General features: G+C 37.0%; 1 protein-coding gene across 2 annotated transcripts in view; it reads right to left on the bottom strand.

Annotated features, from left to right (window-relative positions):
• Positions 1-25,535, bottom strand: part of PDS5A (PDS5 cohesin associated factor A) — an 85,947-nt gene that overhangs the window by 5,994 nt on the left and 54,418 nt on the right. For both annotated transcript variants that reach the window (XM_055724572.1, XM_055724567.1), the window contains exons 13-30: positions 25,003-25,116; positions 24,303-24,384; positions 23,488-23,536; positions 23,228-23,367; positions 21,660-21,775; positions 20,827-20,932; positions 19,219-19,379; positions 15,814-15,937; positions 14,486-14,644; positions 14,175-14,243; positions 13,363-13,499; positions 12,518-12,641; positions 12,051-12,255; positions 11,428-11,542; positions 8,206-8,338; positions 7,468-7,587; positions 6,288-6,350; positions 803-948 (exon numbers count right to left, since the gene is read on the bottom strand). In XM_055724572.1, the coding sequence (XP_055580547.1) occupies positions 803-948; positions 6,288-6,350; positions 7,468-7,587; positions 8,206-8,338; positions 11,428-11,542; positions 12,051-12,255; positions 12,518-12,641; positions 13,363-13,499; positions 14,175-14,243; positions 14,486-14,644; positions 15,814-15,937; positions 19,219-19,379; positions 20,827-20,932; positions 21,660-21,775; positions 23,228-23,367; positions 23,488-23,536; positions 24,303-24,384; positions 25,003-25,116 (2,163 nt within the window). The remainder of the gene's footprint in view (positions 1-802; positions 949-6,287; positions 6,351-7,467; positions 7,588-8,205; positions 8,339-11,427; positions 11,543-12,050; positions 12,256-12,517; positions 12,642-13,362; positions 13,500-14,174; positions 14,244-14,485; positions 14,645-15,813; positions 15,938-19,218; positions 19,380-20,826; positions 20,933-21,659; positions 21,776-23,227; positions 23,368-23,487; positions 23,537-24,302; positions 24,385-25,002; positions 25,117-25,535) is intronic.

Below are 25,535 nucleotides of genomic sequence, written 5' to 3'. Positions count from 1 at the left end.
AAAGAAATAAATAAACAAGATTATTACAGCAGGTATCATGCACACTTACAACACAAATTCTGAACTGAATTAGGCTGCTCTTCAGCCTTATGAATTGTAGCAATGACAGGTGACTTTCTCTACTTCCCTCAACCCTTTCTCTTAGCCAGTTAATCAATTCCAAAATAAATTATACAATCTTAAAATTTGAAAGTGTAAACTGTTTCTCCAGACTGAAGACAAATCTAAAAACTCTGGATCCACACAAAATTGACACTTACTAAAAGAAAGACCGAATACTACAATCACATGTTGCATCTCTCCACTGAGATCCTGGTCCTCTTCAGCAAGCTTGTTCTTAATATTAAATAGGTCAGAATATTTCATCTACATCAAAAATGTTTCTTGTTACCAATTAGGATTAATCCTAATTTATACATCAAAAATGTGTGAGTTGCAAAAATCTGTTTAGTATTAATTATGGCTGGTCTCTTCAATTGATACATTTTCTGATGTAAAAATATTATGAATGTTAATGACCAAAATTTCAGACAGTATAGTGTCTCTTCTGTTGTGTTTTATGTAATTACACACAGGCCACACCTAAACACTGTACTGAATGTTTTTCTACTAAAAAAAAAACAAAACAAAAAGCAAAGATGGAGATTTTACCTATAGAGAACTACTGTATTTTTTTGAAGTAGATAAGACACTCTTCAAACACACAGGCACGCACATCAAAGCATGTCCTGTCCTAAAACACGCAAGCACACTGCAGAACATGAAGTAAAAAGGCGACAAAAGAAATTTCAAACTCCTGTACCGTGATCTGTTTCCTGCAGAAGAGCTCAGCTCAGAGTTTACACTGATATTACTTCCAGTCTCTGATCCTGTAGTTCTAATATATGGTCTCCTTCCAGTTGCAGATAATGGTTTGTTTACCGTACCTAATACACCAGTTGGTTTTGGCTAGAAGAAAATGTTTAAATATTAAAAAATAGGTACTTCAGACACATCTTTAGTTTTTAAAATATTTTCTTAAGTATTTTAATATACTTTTTCTCGATTAACAGTCTCAGTCATGATGTCATTGGTCTAGAGCTACAGACCTCATCTCTACTTAAAAAACAGTCTACTCTACTTTTATTTCTTATAATTTAACAGCACTTCACCCATTGCCTTGCTCTCTCTCATGCTTTGAAGACTCAACAGCTGTAGAAGTCTCAACAAAAGCCAGAATGTTGGTAATGTTAGAGGACTGAAAGGATGTGGCGATTTTCTTTCAGTCTCAACATAGTTGAGAGCCTCTTGGTAAGGATGAAGATGACAGTAAATAAAGCAGATGATGTAGTGGGAGTCTACCATCAACCACCCAGCCAGGATGACACCACCAATGAATTATTCTACAAGGAATTAAGGGATCTCTCTAGATAACTGCCCTTGTCCTTATGGGTGACTTTAACACCCCAGACATCAGCTGGGAATATCGTACAGTGGAGACAAACAGGTCCAAGAAATTTCTGAACCATGTTGAAGGTAACTTCTTGGTGTAGGTACTAAGGGAGCCCACTAGGAAAGATGCCCTCCTAGATTTGTTTTTTGTGAACAGAGAAGGACTTGTGAAGTGGTGATTGGTGACTGTTCTTGGTCACAGTGACCACGTAATAGTTGAGTTTCAAACTGTTGGCAACAGGAGAAAAACTGCCAACAAAACTTCAAGCCTGCATATGGGGAGAGCAAACTTGGGGCTACTGAAGCCCATCATTGCTTCCCTGGGACCCCCAGAGTGCTGCATTGGAAGACCATGACTGAGGGGACGATAAACTCCCAGCTGACCCTGAACTTGTTTGTGACTTGCTGCTCCAGCTGGATGCACATAAATTTATGGGGCCTGATGGGATTCATCCCAGGGTACTGAATGAGCTGGCTGATGTCACTGTGGGACCTCCCTCCATTCTTTTTCAATGGCCTTGGGAGTCTGGAGAGGTCCCAGTCAATTGGAAGCTGGCAAATGTTCCCCAGTTTTCAAGAAGGGTAAGAAGGAAGACTCTGGTAATGACAGGCCTGTCAGTCTCATTTCAGTGCCTGGTAAAACTATGGAGAAGGTTATTCTGGGAGTTACAGAAAAACACTTGAGACACAATGCAGTCATTGGTCATAGCCAGCACAGGTTTACAACGTGAAAGTCATGCTTAACCAACTTAATTTTCTTTTATGACAAGGTCACCCATCTAGCTGGCCAAAGGAAACCAGCAGACATGGTGGTTTTGGATTTTAGCAAAGCTTTTGACACGGCCTCTCACAGTATCCTTCTGGACAGTTCATCCAGCACACAGCTAGACAAGTCCGTAGTATGTTGGGTGAGCAACTGGCTGACAGGTCAGGCTCAAAGGGTTATAGTAAATGGGGTTACATCAGGCTGGTAGTCAGTCACCAGTGGGGTTCCCCAAGGCTCAATTTTAGGGCCAGTGCTCTTTTAATATTTTTATAAATGATCTAGCTGCAGGAGTTGAATGTACATTAAATAAGTTTGCTGATGATACTAAACTAGGCGGAGCTGTGGACTCACTTGAGGGTAGAGAAGCCTTACAGAGGTATCTGCATAGACCAGAGAGTTGGAAAATCACCAATCACATGAAATTTAACAAGAGCAAGTGCCTGATTCTCCACCTGCGACAGGGTAATCCTGGTTACACATACAAACTGGGGGATGAGAGGCTGGAGAGCAGTCCTCCAGAAAGAGATCTGAGGATCTGGGTTAATGGCAAGTTGAATATGAGTCAACAGTGTGCCCTGGCAGCCAAAAGGGCCAACTGTGTCTTGGGGTGCATCAAACACAGCATAACCAGCTGGTCAAGGGAGGTGACTGTCCCACTCTACACTGCACTGGTGCAGCCCCACCTCGAATACCATGTGCAGTTTTGGGTGCCTCAATATAAAAAGGACATCAGACTATTAAGAGTGTGTCCAAAAGAGGGTGACCAAGATGGTGAAAGGCTTTGAGGACAAACTTTACAAGGAATGGCTGAGGTCACTTGGTTTGTTCAGCCTGGAGAAGAAAAGGCTGAGGGGTGACCTCATCGCAGACTACAATCTCCTCAAGGGGGGCAGCGGAGGGGGAGGTGCTGTTCTCTCTCTGGTGACCAGCCGGGACATGAGAAAATGGTATGAAACTGCATCCGAAGTTCAGACTGGACATTGGGAAAAGGTTCTTCATTGAGAGGGTAATTGCTTACTGAAACGGTGCCCAGGGAAGTGGCTGCACAACCAAACCTGTCAGAGTTCAAGGAGCATCTGGAAGATGTTCTTAGTCATATGGTTTAGTTTTAAGTAATCCTCTGAGGAGCAGGGAGTTGGACTTTATGACCCTTAGGAGTCCCTTCTAACTTGAGATATTCAATGATTCTAACATCCTATAACTGCAAAGCAAAGCACCTCTGGGAAAGGCTTTCCAAAACGTAATGCAGAATTAGGTTCACTACAACATTAGGAAATGTGTACACTTTTATACAGAAAACTAGTGTAAAAATATTTAACACTATCTATTCTAGGGTCCTCTGATACAGCGATGGTATTTTAGAACTTGCTACGGCTGGTGCTCGTTGACTGATTTGGTCAGGCTGGGTAGGCAGCAGGAAGTTTTTTATTTTGTCTCTGGGGAGGAGTCAAAGAAGTTTTCATAACTGGTGTGTCACATTCTTCACGTAATTTTACATTTCCTCAGAGACCAAGCTAACTTATTAAGACATTCCCACAAGAAAAGTAATCCCCATGTGTGGAAATTATAAGGGAGCAGGCAGGAGAGAGATACCACAGATACTGGAAAACATCTGGCTAGCAAATAAAAAGAAAAAAAGCAATGATCTCAACAGGAATGGCCTGTTACTGAGCACATGTTCAGTAGCTGCATCATCCTAGTGCTAATACTGCACATTTATTTTAACGTATTATTCTTGTAATATTCTATTTGCTCAGTTTACCAAGTAACTCAATTTATTGCATGTCCAAAGAAGGGCAACAAAGCTGGTGAAGAGACTACATAACAGTTCTTATGAGGAGCAGCTGAGGGAGCTGGGATTGTTTAGTCTGCAGCAGAGGAGACTCAGGGGAGACCTTACTGCTCTCTACAGCTCCCTGAAAGGAGGCTGTGGTGAGGTGGGTGTCAGTCTCTTCTCCCAAGTAACAAGCGATAGGACAAAAGGAAATGGCCTCGAGTTGCACCAGGGGAAGTTTAGATTGGATATTGGGAAAAATTTCTTCACCAAAAGGGTGGACAAGCATTGAACAGAGAAATGGTTGCATCACCATCCCTGGAGGCATTTAAAAGATGTATAGATGTGGTGCTCAGGGACATGGTTTAGTGGTGGACTCTATAATCTTAAAGGCCTTTCCTAACCTAAACGCTTCTATGATTCTGTATTCTATAAAAAGTGGGAAGCATTCGGCACAGCTAATAGGAGAGAGAAAAGTGTTTGTGAGAGAAAGGGCAGCCAGCAGGTTGCAAATTTCTGGCATCTACCTCCATTAAGAGATTGTGAAGGCAGAGCATGGGGAGGTTCAAAACCAGAGCAGATAAATTTGGGAACAAGTCCATAAGCAGATATCAAAACCAACAGGCACAGATGCAGAGTCTCGCATCCCATTATAAAAATTATGAATGCTGGGGGAATAAGAAGGGGCATGTACTGCAGAACATGGCTAGACTTGCACGCTCTCCCTAATCGTGTTGTATCGGTCCCTCTGAAAACACAGTATCAAGCCAAAAAAAGGACCATTGTTCAGAGTCAGTGGGGTATCCTTGCACATCTGCATTTTCTGAAATGGAAGAAGGCAGAAAAAAGAAGCATGTGTCTGTGTCTTCTATTAGAGCGCGGAATAATGTTTGTCCTCTCAGAACATTGAAAACTAAATAAATAATACTAGCTTGGTATGGGACATCCCTCCTCCTCAAATCTAACTGTTTTAACAGAATTCAGGAGAGAAGCCTGTCTTACACCAGCAAGATTTTTTTAGTTAAGACATAACTTTAGTCTACATTGCTGAATGCCTTATCAAAAGAGAAATGTACTAAGTTTACATACCCAACTAAACTTGTTTCAAATGCTTCATTCATTGTACTTGAATGTTGACAAAGGTGAAACAATTACGGCAGTAGACAGTACCACCTTCTGAGGATATTTAGAGCACCAGTCTGGTACTGGGCTGCTGCTAAAGGTGACTGTCTTCCATCTGCCTCCTCCCTCTCTAACGTAACTCCAACCCAGCTCACCGAGTAGCATCCAAGCTGGTGTCACACGGTGAACATGAAGTAAGGAGAGGCAGGATTCTGCCAACTGAGCAAACCTCACCCATATGAACTGCTTTGATAATGGAAACTTCTTGTATAAATGAAAAAACAGTGTGTGAAGAAGCAAATGATATGCTTAGACTATTTAGAAAGTGGTCATTTGTCTCTACTCTTACAATGAACAATTAGAACAAACTATGCCCTAACTGAAGACTTCAGAAATGAATGCAGTAACAGTTCATAAAACACAGAACATGAAAATGAATAAATGCACATTAAATTTACATTAAAACCATGATTTCCACTGTTCTCAGGATTTTTATATTTTACAGGTCAGCCAGCATTCTTTCGCTATGCTCAAGAAAAAAAGACCTGCTAATTTTTTGAGCTAGACTACAAAGCATTCCAACATAATTTAACCAGAACCTAGGAAAGACAGTTTCAGAATCCCAAGAAAGGACAGCTAATTGTAAAAGGTATAAAAATAGGTTCTGGTTTTTATTATTTTTTGTGGGTGTGCCTGTCACCCCCACCCCACCCCTCGCGAAGAAAAAAAACAACCCCTAGTATTTTCTCTCCCCTGTGAAGGCATCAGCCAAATTACATCTGAAATAAAATGAGACATTCAAAAGGATGCAGATGTATGCAGTTGAATTTAACAGCATTAACAGCTATATTAAAAATATTAAGACTGAAAATTTAAGGCCTCCAATGCTGGCACTGTCACAATTCAGTATCTGCATCGTAACATTATGCCACACTTACCTGAATAATGGAGAAACCTGTACTTATGTGAAAAAATGCAGTTAATAAGGAACCTATGCCTCAGTGCATAGGTAACAATCCTGGTGTTGTGTACTCACCAGGTAGTATGTTAAAGGCACTAATTATGCCATCAAATAAAAGATTCACAGATTATTTTACACAAATTCTTAATACCATTTTTAAACTACAGCAGTCCAGGACATTGAAAAAGCCGTAAGTAATATTCAAAGAATTGTAACTTGTCAAAATACAGTACCTTTCCTGTCAAAAGAAGAACCCTTGTCTCTTCTGAAATGTAATTCCTGTCATTGCAGAAATCCTGTATAAAAATAAAATAGAAAAGGTTGTGTTTGATCTCTCAATCTTGCTGTTTTTTTTATATATACATGACTGACTTCTCAAACTAGATGCTACTAGTTTGTAGTGCTACAGGTATTTCACACCATACAACCTGCCGACAAATGAATCAACCTAATAAATACATGTCAAACTAGTATTTTGGAGGAGATTTCCTCCATTACTGAACGAGCATTAATGAATGACAGTATGCCATACCTGAAGTTAGGATTAACATTTTTCCATATTGAATGACATAAATCGTTTGAAATGAAGCAAAACTGCCCTCCCTGTTTTTTCCACTTGCATCATTTTAATAGGAATTCCAAGGAGAGGAGAATGGGTGCTCTTTTCTCTGAACAAGTTGAAAGTTGTTACCTGTGTCACTCTTAGTACAGCTTACGCAAACCAAAACACTGTATCTGAATGCAGGTAGCTATCACAGACAACAGCTCACAGTTACCATGGCATCAGCCATTTCACAATTAAATAAAGTTTTGCTTAAACAGACTCTGGAAAAGCTGTTAATTAACAGTCTAAGACACTGAGAAAAACCATCAGGTCTGGTTCAGAGAATTACTTTGGTTCCACTTACACTTTTTAGAAGTATACCTCATTACTGACAGTAGAGCTACACTCACCAAGACTCTTACTAGGCAATAATAGGACCAACTTGTACAGCAAACAAAAGAGCCAAATGGCTATTATCAAATATAAACATACCACGCATAACATAAAAAAATATTTCCTCTTTCTTTTTCGTCTGCTTTGCATTCTAAATCAGATACAGTCAGAATATACATATATTCTCATATATTCAGATGCACTTGTAAAATACTTCAACCAAATGATCTAACGATACATGCTACATATCAGTATTTATTCTAGTTATCTCTCACCTGGTTACAAACATTTCTGGCACATGTTCAGAACACATAGATAGCATAGCATACAGCTGACATTACAGAATTTAATTGCTGAGGATAAAATATATGCATTTTCCCACTCCATGATATTATGTTAGGGAGATAACCAGCTATCAATTACAGAAATCAAAGTACTCCCCCTTTTCACTTTGGAGATTAAATTAATAAATTTACCTTTTCAGGTTGCGTAAAAAATTTGGTTGGCAATACAGGGTCCTTCGGTGAATCTGCATTGCACAAAGCACTTTTGCTGTTGATTACACATAGTGCTACATCACATACTGTATAAAGTTTCTGAAGAAAAAAAGGAAAGCATGCTTTAGGAATTCTGTTTTTACAGTGTACAGAGAATGCAGTTCTCTAAGAAGTTTAATTTATGTGTTAAAATAACCACTAAGGACATATTTTGTAATTACATCACTAACCATACTGTTGACTCTTCAAATACATACAGAACTCCGCATTTTTCATATGATACTATTTAATAAAAACTAGTAATACTTTACATGCCTATACTGTACAGTAGAAGCTCTTACCCAAACAAGAGCTTCCCATCTCTGCTAGAAACTTAATAGGTTTAACAGTAGCCATAATACAGTATTTCCTCCTCCAACAGCAGAAGATACTTACGTTGGGAAACCAGGCAGTAGGAGTTAAAAAAAGGCAGGCAGGCAGCAACAGGTATATTTAACAAATTTTGTTTATTAACTTCATTAGGTATTGTGTGCTGGATAAGGTCAGCAAGGCTTTTAAAGAATGAGACTGACAACATACAATGCTCGCAATTAACACTCTAAAAGACCATAAAAACTTCTGAGTTACTGCTTTCAAATTTCCTGCAAATCCTGTTCATCAACTGCTTGTGAAACCCTCATCCCATCACCCAACACTTATCTGAACTGCATTTCTTACTTCATTGGCCTTTGGCTCATCAGGAGACTGAGCATCTCGGGTGAGCTTGATGTTTTCTGCCATCTTTTTCATGAAGGCATGGCTATTGTTCTCATTCTTTGTCATTAAGACTTCAAGCATGAACCACAGGCACCTAAAAAGCCATAAACCCACAAGTAATTACATCCCAGTTTTTATACTGCAGCTCCCACATATAGCAATGTCTTAAAAAAAAAAAATTCATCAGCTATACTTTTTCTTAAGAAACCACAATCAATTTGAGGACATAAACAGCGTGATCTGAATGTGTAAACAGTCTAGACCTTTAACACACAGTCTTAATTGCACTCTTCAGAATAAATCTGCCAAATTAATGGGCTACTTATATCTGTAAACACTGTCCAACCAATCAACATTTTACTCTTCCAAATATGAATAGAAGCAAGAATTCAGGTGCTACCATCATCTAGATGAAATTCTATAATCACTACCTTGGGTTATGTCTATGATCCTATCAACAATGTACCATGACCACACTCAAAATGGCCTTGAACAAATCATACTGCTGGCAACACAGATACCCACGCTATGTGGTTTAATACTGGAATTCAAATAGGAGAGGACATACAAAAATGATCAGGTCAGATTCTTGCTAATGTCCATATGGGAGGAAGAGAAATCCTTACAGATAGAGATAATATAGTCAGCTTTTCCAGTTTTCTTTAAATCCAGTTTATTTATAGGGAGAACCCATTATATTATGGCTAAAAGTTTGTTTTAAGAACTTTTCAGTTATGATATAAAACACAACTAGTTTTTCCACCACTTGCTATCAAGCTTCACAGCTCCACATGGCTAGAGGGTCAACAACAGCGTTAATATGGTAAAATAATAGTTGGGAAAGACATACGGGTGGGTCTGAGAAATGCAGACTTTGCCAGTAGCTAATTTAATTCTGAAGCTCTGGAAGGGGGATTACCTTGTAGAAAGAGGCTAATAAAAAACTAGAAAAACAGGATGACTGAACATTAGAATTCCCTGTCCACAAAAGCCCCAATCTTCTTAACTGATAGAAATTAAAAAGATTGTAATGCAAGAGATGAAGGAACATGTCTCTCAAACTCAAAGAGGGCTGTGCTCTGTCAAAACACTTAAATAGTTACCCAGAGTTCAAATAAAGTAAGATGTCTATATCCTGACTTGCACCCAAGAGCTACAAAAGCTACAGTAAATAAATCTGTTAGATATCTTTACATCCATCTATTCACTATTCTCGAGAACTTAAATGGGATGAATGCAGGACTGATAACATACCACACTGACCCAACTTCTCCAAAACCCTGTGTCATCCAAAGATTATTATTGAGGACAAATTTTACTCTGGTAATTCCAGTTAACATATGTCATCTTCAATAGCTTGATTTCTTCACTAAGTCAACAAATTAAGTAAGTCATTACCAACTCTGGACAAGACCTTTCCAGAACAACAGTGGAATTTCATGTAGAAAAAAAGATATGCGCCTAGAGGAACACAATCATATAAAGTAAGTTCATTCTCTGTATCCATTTCAGTATTTTTGGAATATGAATTCTGAAGTAAAAGACACTGTCCCAAGACAAAAACCAAACCCAAACACATCTCTGTAGGACAAACTTTAAAAGCTTTGTAAGAATAAATATCACAGATTTTGGTTAAGGAACTTGCTAAGCATGTATTTACTTTAGTGAATGTACTCGGGACACGTAAAACCAAGACAAACTAGGGAGACAAGTACAAAACACACTGCCAGCCTGCTTTTCCAAGTTTACAAGCATCTATGTTAACAGTTTAAAGTGAACACTATGGCTCTCAGCACTCTTGAAAGAAACACTGTATTACATTTTATGAGAAAAATGTTTTGCATTTATCTCAGGAGAGTCTTCAGAGAAGTACTCCTGCCAAAATTCCTGTACAGAGTATTTCTTTGTTTGGAGCAGTCCTCTCTAGCTAGCTCAGCCAGCCCGTGACAAACACAAGGGAGGAAAGCTATACAAGGGGTGTCCAAAACAGCTCTGTGCACTCGAAAGCACTTCTGAGAGAACGTATTAACTTGACAACTGTGAATCAGAACTTGTTCCATGCATTTTGGATAAAGTACACACTGGAGGATGCTTTCAGATGTTGCCAGGAACAGGGAGTCCTGGGACAAAATGTAGACTTGATAATTAGGTAAAAAGTTTTCGCTGACTTCAGGTTCTGAGCAGGTACAAGTCAAGTAAACTCAAAGATCAGAACAAATTAAGTTTTTCATGTAGAGAAAGAATCAGACTTGGACTCTCACAGGTGAAGGTGCAAAAAGAATTAAGATGTGAACTGTTCTATTTGTGCCAAGAATGAACTGCTTTTCTGATGATGTATACTGCACTATGTGGTTACACATGCCTTTGTAATACCAAAACAATATAGCTCACAGTTCCACCAAAAATAAATACAAGAAAAAACCAAAACACTAAACCCAAAGCTGAGGGAGGATGCTTTAACATAAAAAGTGTTAAAATTTAACAGTTTTTTAGAATTCATGACAAGACACAAAGGAATACAAAAGTTATATTTAAGGTATGGATAGGTAAGGCATACAAGATGGTCTCAAACTGGAAACAGTACAGAACAACCTTCTGTATGACAGGCTTCTGTACAATAGTCTGTGTCGAATATATAAAGAAGCACTAAGCCTGCACTGTAGATGTATAGTGCAAATGATAAGTCAGCAGCAAACTTAGCATGAATTTTAGTAAACTTGCATAGGAGAGAATTGAAAAAAAGAAAAAAGTACGTTTCCAGTGAAGCAGGACTCTGACCCAGCATCAGTGGCATTATGTTTTCAAGTCTTGGAGAAGCTCTGTATTTAGTAAGTTCCAAAACATTTGAACTGACATTACTTGGCATTTCTTAAGTGTGTTAGGAAATTCTACAGATATACAAATACAAGAATCTAAAATCATTACCTCACTTTAGAAGAAGCCTAGACAACTCACTGAAATCGGTATACTATGATGTGACCTACAGGCTACCATTTGGGCTTTTGTAATATACTCCTAAGCAGTTGTTGATGTCTTCTTCCCTTGGTTAAAGTGTTACACGTTTCCAACATCACTGTTTTGAAAAATATTGCTGATAAAACAAAGAGTTCCTCTTCCTAATGAGTTTTTCCCAAGCACAGAAAAATTCTCAGGGTAAGAATTCTAGAATCATTTGACACTTACTCTTTGACATCACGAAGCTGATCAACATCCTGAGGTTTTGTGAAATCTGGATCATGTGCCAGTAAGTGAATCATATATGGTACCACATATTCAGGCAGCAAGGACAGCAATTTTTCTAGAGAAACAAAAAAATCATAAATAACCTCTATATTACACACACACTTGCATCACAATAAACACTTTTTCAAAGTATTACTTTTTCAAATACGGACTGTAAAATTTAAACTTGCTTTTTCTTCCTACAAATTTTACTTTTAATGAATCATTAAAAATAAATGAACGAGTTCTGCTACTACAAAAATACTTGGTCTAACTTTAGAAAGAAGGTTATAAAACCTAAAATATTAGAAAACAAAATTTTATTTTTTGAGCAAAACAACGACCACAATAACAGCATTGTATTTTACATGTGTAATTCTCAGCAATGTACAGATAAGTATTTTATGGTTTATGCTAATGCTAAATTAAGTAAATTTAGATTTGAATGTGTCAAATACAAAGATGAGGAAACAAATTACTTACACAGTGTTTCTTTACAAAAAGCAATTTGCTTAAGTTTTAATGATTACTCCTTCCAATTTATTTGACTATTGTATTCTTAACAATTTTACTGAAATACTAACCGTTAGCCATAGGATTCTGTTTAATATATTCTCTTCGTATACTGATGTTTTTGAGCAAGCACTGTCTGGCATGTGCTCTTCTCTCTTTCACAGGATCTTTGGCACACAGAGCAAAGATTGCCATATATTCCAAAGGGAGAAGTAATTTCACAAGTGCCTTATGCAGCTTCTGGGCAAATATCTGCCTCACTTGGTAGCACTCATCCTATAGCAAAACAAAACATAAGAGTGCAACTATAAAAATCTTGATCTTAAAAAAAAAAAAAAAAAAAAAAGGCATTCAAGGTGGAATTTTGAGAAGACATTTTTAAAATATCAACAGGTGCAGCAAAATAAATATTTGAAATTTCAGTAACTTTTGAAAGCTGTGAGGAATAGAAAATACTCAGTGTAGCAGCAACAAAAGCTCAGATGTAAGGACTCTGAACTCAATTAAGAGTCACTTCAATTCAAATGCAGTTACTTACATTAATGACAAGTGCACAGAGCTGGAACTGTTCTGGGGTAATTATTTCATGGTAACAGGGTTCCTGTGCAAGCTTCATTATTGCACTACCAGCAGCTAATCGCAGTCGAGACATATCCGATTTACTACACAAACATGAGATAAAAAATGGAAAAGAAATAAAACCACAACTCACATAACTATCCTTAAATTACTTGCATGTCACTTTTTTTTTTTTTTTTACACATCAACGAGATATTAAGGGTTTTCTGTCAGACCAGACCACAGTTCTATAGCTTCAGATCAAGCTAAATTAACCCATCCACATTTGTCAAAATAGGGTGCTCTGCTTTCCCCACAAAAAACTTAATTCCAGTAAAATAGCAAAATGAGAAGAGTCAGATTTCTTGGTTTTGTATCACTGTCTAAATGGAAGCAGCACTTTTGCCACTGATGTTCTCTTCCCTTCCCTCACACTCAGAATGAAGATGAGGTTACCTCACTCTTGGAATGAAGAAGCTTCACCCAAGATCACCCAACTCCTAAGTGTGTTAAATCTCATCACTCAATTGTTTTCAAAGACACTCCTGCAGGTCTTTTAATCTCTAAAATGTCTTTTACTATCAAGATAACTACAGGGTTCTGAGTTAGATTGTTAGCAAATTACAAGAAAGAGGGAGTATCAAGCATGTTTTTATATTGCCATTCCACTCCTAATATTAAAGAATTCCAACCAGTTCTGGTTTTACCATCCCATTAGCCAACACTGTGCTTACCTTAATATTCTAAAAAAAGCTCCAAAAGAATTAATATTCTGTTAAATTCTACAACAAAATTGATGCAAGCCTGAAAGAAACAAAATCTGACCTAATTCGCTTCTGTTCTGTCAAGTCTCCTTCACTGACGAGCATAGCTGATAATAACCGGAGCGTTGAATTTGCAGATTTTGACTGGTTGTTCTTCATACCCAACAGCCAGCGTACCAAAAGTTTAATTGCTTGCACCTATCAAATGTGAACAAATCCACAATGAGCTTACTTCCTGAAGTTGATACAGCACTAAAACCTACTGCGGTCAAACTGAAATTTCCACAGACCCCTATATATTAGAGCTGATACACTATTAAAGGAACGGAATGAAGCAGTAAATATTTACAGAGTACGGAAGGAAGTAGCAGTCTTTGTGACATCAGGACATTTCAGCTATGGTTCAGTGCCTTCCCACAAGTGCATCTAGAAGATGCAGGATACTTACTACATGATTAAAAATAAGAGCAACTGGATAAACATTTCTATAAATGGCCATAATCAGATTCACAGTAAATAGCCTATAAAGATGAATGAATAAAATTCATCAGGATTTCCATTTATTTCAAGTCTGTTTACAGTCAATAAAGTCAAATTACTTTACCTGTAAGGAAAACTAAAACTTTTGAATTTCTTAATTTTCTCAACATTCAGCATAATTAATATTGGTAAGTGAGGACACCAAAATGCATAGTTCTACCAGTTTTATAACTGCATGTATAATCCAAAAAAATCTAGATTATTGCATAATCTAAGGAGACTTGTCAAGAGTACTCAAAGGGATTTATTCTAATACCCCCCATTATAGGACTTGGAAAAAAGAAAGTTTTAAATCTCAAATATACACATTAGTACTAACAGCAGATCATTCACCTTTGCTAGTACTTCTGGAGAAACTTCTTCATCTGGAGACCACAATTTTCCATTTTTCTCACCTGTTGACTATAGACATTCATGTGAGTTTAAGAACTGGTTCAACCCATACAGAAAAAGCAGAAGTAAAAATGGAAAAAGCTACGGACTAAGCTTTCTTTCACACAAAGATCTTTTATAATGCAATTATCACTGTACTAGCCATTTCTAGAACATTCCTTTATTGACTCATTTAACAAAATAGCTCTATTCCCCACAGAGTTAATAACAGACAAACAGAATAGTAAAGACTTAAAAAAAGAAAGCCTTACCCTGTCATTCATAAGGAGATCTTTCACAATGAAATTTGCAACAACAGATTTCATTGGAGAAGCAAACTGGTCTGGAGCCAACATAGAAATATGACCCAATGAGACTAATGGAGTTATAAGTTGTTCTGGTACATCAGCATTCAAACTTCTACTAAGAGGCTGAGGAAGCAAAAACAAAAAACCCAAAACCTATTTAAAATCCAACTACAGATAAGTAAGCTAGCATACCTAAAAATAATTTTACTGCTGGATTGCTGATGAATTTTAGTTTTTCCATAAGAATTAATAAAGTTAGCAAATCAAAATGGAGAAAGAATGTGATTTCCTAATTAACAGAGCAACCAAAAATTTCACAGGAGCTAAGGGCAAAACAAATTTTATATTCTCTTCCTGTTTTAGCAATGAAACACATTCAAACCTCGGAGACATGGGAAAAACTCTGACTCAATTCTATTCAGGAGTTGTGAAAACCGGAATCATAACTGCAAATGGCAGAAAATAATAGCAGGTAAAAAAACCTTGTAAACCACCAGATACTTGGAAGGGAAATTCTGATGGCTAATAAAAATGTAAGCCACCAGGATAATTCCGTGCTGCTCTATTACCCAGCACTCTCACATCATATTCTGGTATTAAGGACAGAACATGCACTCTCACAGAAGTCTAAGCACAGATCAAACTCTGTAAGCTTAATTCAAAGCTCTGCACACTTCTGAATTATGCATAGGTTCCAACAGCCAAGATTAAGAACCTAAGATTTTTTACAACTGCAGATTAATAGTGTTATTATTTAAGAGATTACAGTAAAAAGTAGTAACCTCTTTGCTCTGTATAAGGTGACTTTTTGCTTTACAACTTGTCTAAGCAAGCAGTAAGCTAATGTCTGAGCTTACAGTCAAGGAGTTATTCTGCACTAACTTCCTCAGTGAAAAAGTACTGTATGTACAATGACCTTAAAGCATGGTAATTTAATAGTTTGAAAGTAGAGGACGTTATCTCTCATTTAACATCTGCTAAGTGTGTCCTCATGGGATTCAGTGTGGATCATTCCAGCGTATTTAGCTTATTTTCCCCTAACTTTTATGTGTAGACAAAAAGGAATGCCTTAACTATCAGACACAAGAATATTAAAAAATCATGACTGTAAGGCACAAGCATTAATAATTTGCTATCGTAAAATTTGTGACTTATCTTGACTACCATGCACCTGTAGGCTTCCTGACCTCATAAATTGTTATCTGTTAATAAACAGTATGAATTAATGTTAATTACTAGTATCAATTAAGAACAGCAGAAACAAATCTTAAAAACAAAAAAGCAAGACATACCTCAAAGATCTGTGCAAGTTGCACTTCTTTATTTGAAAATATGGCATGTATACAGTGAACAGCTTGTTTTGCCTGATGAGGAGTGCCTCTTTTTGCTTTCTGATGCAAAATCGGAATTAGTGTTCTGTGAACATTAAACAAAATACTTCAAAATGCAATTTGCAGTCTACAAAAAATAAAGCTCTTCACCTAAACAAATCCATCCTCACCATCTTATAAATCAAGCATTCCTTTGAAGTCTGATCAGGAAAGATCATAATCATAAAGTGAAAAGCAGGATGGAATTGTATTTAGTAATACTTGTTGAACATCTGACTGTACACATTTAAGCAGAAAAAAGCCCACAGGGAAAAATAAAACATGAAAGAAAATAACGATCAAAATAAGGCTGTTTAGGAAGCCAAATATAAGGTGGAGGGAACCTGACAGGTTCAGCTAGGGTAAACTCCTGGGCTTGTGTCCTGGTTTCAGCTGGGACAGAGTTAGTTTTCTTCGTAGTAGCTAGTACAGTGCTGTGTTTTGGCTCTGATGTGAGAACAATGTTGATAGCACACCAATGGTTTTAGGTGTTGCTGGGTGATATTTATACTAAATCAAGGACTTTTGGGTTTCTTGGGCCCTGCCAGCGAGAGGGTTGGAGGGGCATTGGAAATGGGGAGGGGGCACAGCCATGAGAGCTGACCCAAGCTAGCCAAAGGGATATTCCATACCATATGACGTCATGCCGAGTATATAAACTGGAGGAAGGAGGAGGAAGGGGGGGACATTTGGCATTATGGCGTTTGTCTTCCTGAGGAACCATTACGCGTGATGGAGCCCTGCTCTCCTGGGGATGGCTGAACACCTGCCTGCCCATGGGAAGTGCTGAATGAATTCCTTGCTTTGCTCTGCCTGCATGCACAGCTTTTGCTTTACCTATTAAATTGTTCTTATCTCAACCCTTGAGTTTTACATTCCTTTCTGATTCTTCTCCCCATCCCTCTGGGTGTGGGGGGAGTGAGCAAGTGGCTGCGTGGTGCTGGGTTGCCGGCTGGGGTTAAACCATGAGAGCTTGTTATCCAAGCTTGGAAGTGACAGGGCTGAAGAAAATCTATGAAAGCTAGGAATAACCACTAAACATCAATCTGTTTATAGGTCTCTACTTTTTTAACTGTGGGCTTTAATTGCAATGTATACTCAAGTGAACAACTGCTTTGTTCTGAGTTCTTGCATTTGAATCCCCTAAAATCTATCTGCTGATCAGAGTCCATCAAAGGAAAGAGCAAGGCAGAAGCCACTTCAGAGATCAGGTCAAGGTTAGTCAGACTGTTCACTTCCACTCCTGAAAGAGCTTTGGAAGGTGGGCCTGTTCTCTGAGAGGCCATCACCCGAGACACTAACTCATGAGGTTTACCATGCAACTGACCCAACAACTGCCACAAGAAAACAGAATTGCCTAGACAGCATCTGATGGAAACATCTGAAAAAAATTCCTTGCTTTCTTGAAAGGCTCAGTAACAGTACAGCATTCACTGCATGGATTATTTAGCATCCAGCCTTCATTGACACATTCTACATAATCAAAATCAGGAACAGGAAGTGGAAGAAGAGCTTGCAGGGTTGAAAGAATGAAGTCTCAAACATTTCCCTCAAAAGCCACACAAAACCCAAAACCAAACCAAAGACCCCTAGAAAAATGTTAACAGTATCCTAAAGTAGGATAATGTCTCTTCTCAAACCTGCTAAGATTCCACAAACTGGATTAAATAAGAACCAAAATAGCAAAGAATTCAGTAAAACTTACCATTAAAGTAAGCTTCAACACCTAACCTACAGTTTTTGTAGCATAAGTACATGTACGTTAAAGGGCCTTTGCCAAGCACTGGTGCATCAGTTACAAACCACACTTCATCACACCCCAACTGACATAAATCTGAAAAAGGTGAAACCTGACATGTTTGTACGCACCTTTACCTGCCTACATCTTTGAGCATGGCCAATGTTCCTACCAGACTCTAGAGTCTGGCAGTCCTTGTCCATGAACTGGTGCACAAACCAATTCAATTTCTATACAAGGAAAAACTTGGGCTACTGCTGGTGAACACTTCAAAGGACAGCAGGCAGCCTGCTCACACAAGTGGTTTAAAAGAAACAAAACAAAACAGGTCACTTGAAACAAACTATCTGGCTGATTCTATCAAATCTTTCATGTATGATAAAGATTTCTGAATATATGAAATTTGGAACATCTACTTGTCCTCAGATGACTTTTTATTTGCATCAGTGTAAACACTGACCTGGTTTTGGTTTTCAGAACTTTAAGCTGACCTGCTTGCAAAACATGCCAAGGGCTAGACCTCCATTTGACAGTTATATTTTTAAGGTATTTGAGACTGTCCATACTTCAGCAGTACCTGGGTAAGGTATGAAGCCGGAAGAAATGTCAGCAATACCTGTTCCTTCAACAGAAGATGACACATAGCAGTGCACAGTCTTGACTAAACTCTCGTAGTGAACTGCAGACAACTGGGATATACTAGGAACCATACTGACAATGGGAATTGCTGGGCTTTTCCTTCTCTTCGCCCTACAAGCATCTTAAAAGGCATCTCAAAAGGCATCTCATATGTGAACTTGTAACATTTGTCTTTTGCCCAAAATCTGATTCAAATCCAGAAGAATCACTAAGCTTACATCTTCAATTCACTGAGAATTTAAGGTGTACACTGGTATGCATTTTAGCATGGTAGTATCTGAGAGTGTATTTCAATGCATGAGAACTTGAAACCCATGCTATAACCTGGATTAGTTAGTTACTAACAGGCTAATTTTAAGGTTTTAGATGTTACCCACAAGGTTTTAAATAGTCTGTGAATACTCAGTAGATCACGCAGCTTTAATCAGCAGCTACAGCATGAATTGCATAATGATGACTTAGAGAGAGCCCATTATTCTTTGTTAGAAATTCATGTCTGCTTGGATCTTATTTCCCAACTTGTTTCATAACAAACAGAGCTGTTAACCATTACAGATTATATTTTTGTTCCTTACAAAGATAAAAAAATTGTGTGAAGGACAGGTATGAGTGGAAATGATGCCAACGGAATTAAATCTTCACTGTATCTTTGCTGTTGCTTATTTTGTAACCTGGGAGACATGCTACAAGTTGTTTTTAATGTGTCTATTGTAAGAAGATTTTAAAGAAATACCTAGCATCTTCAACAAATACACAAACATTGCAAGAACACAGAATTTAAAAATGAAGAGACAGAAAGGTAGTGAAGAAATACAAATTATGGAAGAGAAGCTGTTCATATTTACAAGACTATAAAGTAATTTTTTACTTTCGAAAAGTAACATATTGAATAAACTATCAAGAGGCAGAATTCCAGGTATGAAAAACAGCATGTAAAGAAAGGCACTCACGATCTTATCTGTGGCAAGTCTGTTTCTATTTTGTGACCCGTGTTTCTGAAAATCTGTATGGCTGCCTCAGCTACCTTATCATCTTCCATCCTGAGGCACTGCAGCAGAGACTCATAGGTCTCTGCAGAGTGGAACGAGGTAGGATGTGTAAAGGACAGAACCTGTAGATACACATTAAAACAAAAGGTGTATTTGTTCACGGTAAAGGAATCATCAGAAAAACAAAATTATGGCTGTTTATGAGCATTACCTTTAACAAATAGCTACTACATGCTCATATGAGATTATTACATTCAGTAACTGCATTTTGAAGAAGGTGATACAGGCATTTTCAAATAAATTCACCTGTGCTTTGTTCTTCAGGTCCTCCCCTCCTAGGAATATTTTATAAGATACTATATTATTTGAATATGTAGAATTATTTATTAAAATGAACTGATATTCACAAGTATTCATTTATATTCCAATCTACTTAAGAATGCTTTTTTCAACTTAATTTAAATGAACTGAAATCTTAATTTCTCCAGAAGCTACTGTCCCTAGCAGAAAGGGAATCAAGAAGGTCAGTTAAGATGTCTACAAACTGAACATAGATTACTGACCTTTTAATCTAAAGTTAATGAAATATAACACATTCTGTGAAATAGGAGGAATGTCAAAAAGAAACTAAGTGTGCAGAGATTCAAGGCAGGACAAGACAGAACAAAAGGTTATTCCAAAACAAAATTAAATTAAGTGTAGTAAAGTTCAAATAACATAAGGTAGGCAGAACAATGAGAAGTTGTGTGTATTTTGTGTATTCTTTGGATTTCTCTTATCCTGGTTTCTTTGATCAGTTGCCTATTTCTGTGAGTATCAATGTGTAAAATAATGTTCTCAAAGATATCCACATCACAGCAACAAAATCTTCAACCTTTGCAGATTTTTTTCTGAGCTACATTAGCAGACACTACTTCTTTGCATACTTCTGAATAACTATTTCTACCACGGTTGCCATTACCAAATTTGGTGTACTATCTCCCCATAAACTCCACCTCGTTCACTGACACTTCTGAAAACTCTCACTTTATGTAACCTTCCCCTCCATTCCCTCCTATTTTTATACTGACCTTTTGTAACATATTGAAAATAAAGTCTCATTAGTGAGCTGCCAAATCCACCACAGATGTTTTCCAGTTATCTCAAATCCTTCTTTCTCCCCCAGCCATTTCTCATCACCACTACATAGCTTGGCTCTTGAGTTTATTGCTTGCTTTCCTTCCAGTATCATACAGGCCCCAAAGAACATGCCTTTCCTAATTTCCTCATTTCTCTTCCTCTCACTTTACCCCTCTGCACCTTCTTGTATATGACTTCCCCAAGCAGAAACCAATTTCTACTTTAATGGGCATATTTCAACCCTTGGCACCCTTTTCAAAACATAGTCCTTCCAAAAAACCATTATTTCATTATTCCTTTCTCAAGTTAAGTATCAATAACCAAACACTTCTATACATTAAGAAAGTAATTAACTAAAAAATAACTACTAAACCCTGCTAATATTAATTCCTTAGTCACACCACTTTTGTCCCTTCTATTACAAACTATAGATGCATAAATGTAGATTACCTTGAGAAGTTCAAGTCCTGCACGAATAGCAGTATCAGGACTTACACCCTCCTCTTCATCATCAGCTGTCCCCTCTATGGATTTATTCATTAGTTTTACTAGTGCACTGAAGTAAGAGATACAAAAAGAAAAAAACAAATGAATGGTACGATGTACAATGTTAAAGGCTGGAGATAGGAGCCAGATTATGTGTTTTTGACAACAAATGAAGGGAAAGCAACAGTCCATTGTTGGGGGAGGTGTTGTGGTGTTTAGTTCTTGTTTGTTTGTGTGTGTGTGGGGGGGTTAATCAAGCTATTTCATTATTCATTTTCCTTCTGACTTAGCTTTCTGCAAAATTAATTTTTCAGGAAAAAACACAACCAAAACAAACGCACCCCCACCCCGCCATGTTGGCAGCAGAGATCAACACATAGTTGCATGAGTTTCAGAATGTAATTAGGTTGCCAGACAAGTCTCAAAAGAAATCCAAACATTCTCTTGCACAATCCCACAAAAGTTAATTAATTCAACTACTATATGGAAAACTGTGTTGCAGTTAACTATGTGAAAATAATGATCATAAGTTTCACCTTAAGCCCCACAAATAGCAGTTTCACTGGGAACAATATTTTTTAAATCATTTGCAGACCGCACTGCAAAGAAGTATCAAAAAACCCCTGCATTCTCTACACTGCTGGAAATGAAGACATCTACATAAATATATTTTTTAAAAAAAGAAGCACATTTAGTGCTAGGACAGACTAATCTAAATCCCAAGAAAACACTTCTTCTTTGGTCATTTAAGTAATCTTTATAATTATTCCTGAGTTAGTATGATCTTTCAAACTTACCTAATGGCTTCTGAGTCAATATGTACAGGGGCAATTCTTTCCAAAAGAAATTTGACCATTTCCAGAAAAGGATTTGTTGGCTGCTTAGGATTTGCAAGTTTCCGGGCTATCTCTCTCTACAAGAATGTTAGATACAAACAAGAATTATACTCATATTACTTACTACTTAAGCATGTTGAATAAGCTAAATTTAGCAGCTACTTTTAACCACAGAGATTGTCTACCTAATCAGTGAGACATATTTTAAGGGGGGCTGTTTTTATCTCAAAATCTTTCTTTATCACATTATATTGAAAGTAGACATATTTTACCAAATTATTTAAATGTAAGATGCATTTAGGTTTCTTATGAGAGTTCTTCAGAGCTTCTTCAGGCCAGATTCAAAAAGAATGAAGGGAGAGCTAAGTGCAACATAGACAGAACTGAAGTATCTACATTGACAAGAATAATTTATAAATCTGTAGGTAACCATTTTGTATATGTGAGATTTCATAAGCAATAATGAAAAAATTGCATGAAAAACTGTACCACTGCAGATGTGCAGAAGCACAACACTACCTTGGCTACAACAGATGTTCAGAGCTTATATACTTTCCTATGAACGTTTTGGATCCAAAAAAATCTGGTTTACCCCTCTGAATGCCCCAAATGTCATGAACATTACATTCATCTGCTAACCCAGCAAAAGGTGGATAAGAAGATATTTTTTGTTTGGAACAGGTATCTCTAAAAATTTCTCAAAACGAACGACTTCTTGACCTTCCTTCTCCTAAACGGTTGGGTGCTGCAGACCCTACAAACTAGGAAATTGTTCTGTTATGCTGAATTGTCCTCATGAAGAGGGCAGAAACCTTCTCCTTGAAATTGCATCACTGCATTCCCAAAGTGCAAAATTTACTAGTTTAGGAGACATACTCTCTACATCAAGTGGTTAGGAACTAAGTCTGAAGGTCCCTTTCCTAGGCAATTTCATGCAGTGCCATCAGACAATACCCAAGAAGCCTGTTTGTTTGTTGATGCTCTCTATTGTGATTTCTGTCAATGAAATTGCTTACTTTATTTTGGGACCGTAATGAAGAAAAAAAAATCTGTGATTATTGGCACAATGTGTAAGTCTCTGGAAAAGTCTGAATTGATATTAAGATGCATATTTTCATCGAAGAGGTTAAATGGATGAGAGAAAGACTGACCTCAAAATAACATTCTGGGAAGAAAAATTGGCTGCTGGTACTCAGAAGACATTTCATCAGTGTCAGAAGGCAGTTTAGGAACCTTACCATAAGAGAGACTTGAAATAAAATACTAAAAAATATGTATTAGTCTTTTAGACTTTTATGCTTGATGTTCTTAATCTCAGGAAGGAATAAAGCTAATGCTTTCTTAGGAAGCAAGATGACGATCATAAATTATATTTTCCATAATCACGACAGATTAACCAAAAAGTCATTTTATGAAAATTGGAAATATATAATAACCATATTTAGGTATCAAATGAGACCATTAACTCCAAATAACTGTTCTAAGCACAAATATTTAAGGTATAAAAGCTTGTTTTTCCATTCCCTTACCACACAGACATCTGCTTGTTTACAAGAACACGTAGGGCTAATTAACAGTTCAAGCTGAGATCGAAGTTTCTCATCATCACCTAGAACTTGATTGAATTTCTTCACAAAATCTTGTGCTTTTCCAGGATCGGGAAGATTTTCTGTACGATTAAACACAATTTAACATAAGATAAGTTTGCCTCTTCAGTATGCCATAATTCACAAAGACACAATTTCCAGGAATGCTGTAATAACTGTTTATAGAACTTACTAACACTTACTTGCTATGGTCATCAGCTTTCCAAACATGGCAGCACTGTTTGCTTCTGACTGAGGACAACAGCAAAAACAAACAAATCAGCCACATCTCCTTTATAAAATATACCTTTAAGCTGATCTGTAAGTTCTTCTGCAGCACTACATTCTACTCTGTAATCTTACATTTTCTGGTTTTGTTTTAAGAATAAACACTAGAACAGTGTAACAGTATCATTAGCAGCTTATACACACAGGAAAAGGGGGAAAAAATCTTGCAATATCAAAGAACTGCAAAAATTCACTAATTCACATAATTTATCAAAATCAATTGTTGGGAAAAGACCTCAAAAAAAAACCCCGAACAGTTCTCCCAAGCCCACTGCAACACCAAAACCCCAAAGCAATGCCATTCTAAGTTTCTGCTATTTTGAAGATATGCTTGTAAGTTAAATCTAGTATAGATACTTAAAAACTTTTGTTTTCAAACAAACAAGAAATCATTGCTTTCATGTTACAATATATTCCATTCTCAAAGTAAGTTCTAAAATGAGAAACAAAATAGGCCTGTCAAAATTAAATAAAAACCTTAGAATTTTAAATATTTTTTTTCCAAATTTATTGACCAGTACTATAAAATAATGGTAAACATAAGGAGGCCATATAAACCTTTAAGCATTACTGAAAAGCAACTTTACCTAATGAGAACGGAACATTGTCTACATATGGAAATCAACAGAATAATAAAGTCATACTGAACAAATAATATAGAATTAAAAACACCCAGTAAATTAGTCTAACAGGTCCACTGGATAAAGTATTAATATTTTCAAAACCGTACAGTGGGCTGCTTATGCAAGTCTAGTAATTCTCGTACGTGACTCCTTAGCATGTTCTGGCACTTCCACATCTCATTCAGTGCTCTGCAAAAGTGCAAAACCAGAAAAGAAAAGCTCACCATTTTGTTCATGACAAGAACACGTTGGATGTATTGGTAAACAAGATTGTTTATTTATTTGTCTTAAAATACACCTGCTAGATACAATCAAAACCTACCAAATATTAGAAATACCAATTCCAAACAATGTGGAACCCGTTTTTTCTTTTTATAGAATATCACCTCTCTTACTATTCTACTTGGAACAATTTCACATATGCAGGACAGCCAGAGCATGTCTTATCTTGAAAATAACATTTTCAAAATAGAACAGGCCACTATCAACCAGAATTTAGTTATAGGTGTCTTCGTCGTGGACCTTAATATAGAGCAAACCTGTAAGTCATTCCTGGCACATTTTTAACTCTGCATTGTTATCACTGGATAAAAACGAACAGATAAAACCACTCTTCTCAAATATCAAGGAACGTCTTTGTCTAATGGATGTGTAGAGTTTGCATATACAAAGGGAAACGTTTTGAAACACTACTTGCAAATGATGCCAAGCATCAATTACTTATATTTTTATTGAAATCCTGATAGTACAAGTTAGACAATATAGATGTTGGAAGTCAAGTATTTGCTGAATGCAAACTATACTCACTTGACAGCATTTGGATCCAAGCTAGCATACAAATAGTACAAACACTTCATTCGCTCTTCTGTTTCCAAATTGTGTGGAACAAGATACTGAGCAAAGATTTTCTCTACCAGTAATCTGCAGGAAAAGAATAGATAAAAGCTGTACGGTTCCAAAAGTGGTGATACTTTTCAGACAAGCTGAAAGAACAAGAAATACTGGAAGTCACTGGAACTAGATTTTTCAGCAGAGAAGAAAAAAGTAGTGGTCTTTGATAGAAAGATTAGCAAGAACTGCTTCTTGGGAGCTTTTGCATGTCCTTTCATTTTCACCTCTAAGGGAGTAAAATTGCTTTATTTGTCACCATCCAAATGATCTTTTTTCTTTAGGCTCTGAGAATCTCCCTTTGTTTACTCTCATAGATAACAGAAAGGGATACAGAGAGTAAGAAGCCCAAATAAAGAAGAAAGGATACAAGAATATACCTCGAGGAAGAGAAAAAGTGAAACCTGAAGTATCCTCAAAGGAAAGGTCAAGATAAAACTGTACTACTTCAG

The sequence above is a fragment of the Falco cherrug genome, chromosome 1 (genome assembly GCF_023634085.1).
Source record: "Falco cherrug isolate bFalChe1 chromosome 1, bFalChe1.pri, whole genome shotgun sequence".
Taxonomy (NCBI): Eukaryota; Metazoa; Chordata; class Aves; order Falconiformes; family Falconidae; genus Falco; species Falco cherrug.
Note: the sequence above shows the minus strand (reverse complement) of the source record. Positions and strands in the feature narration are given on the sequence as shown.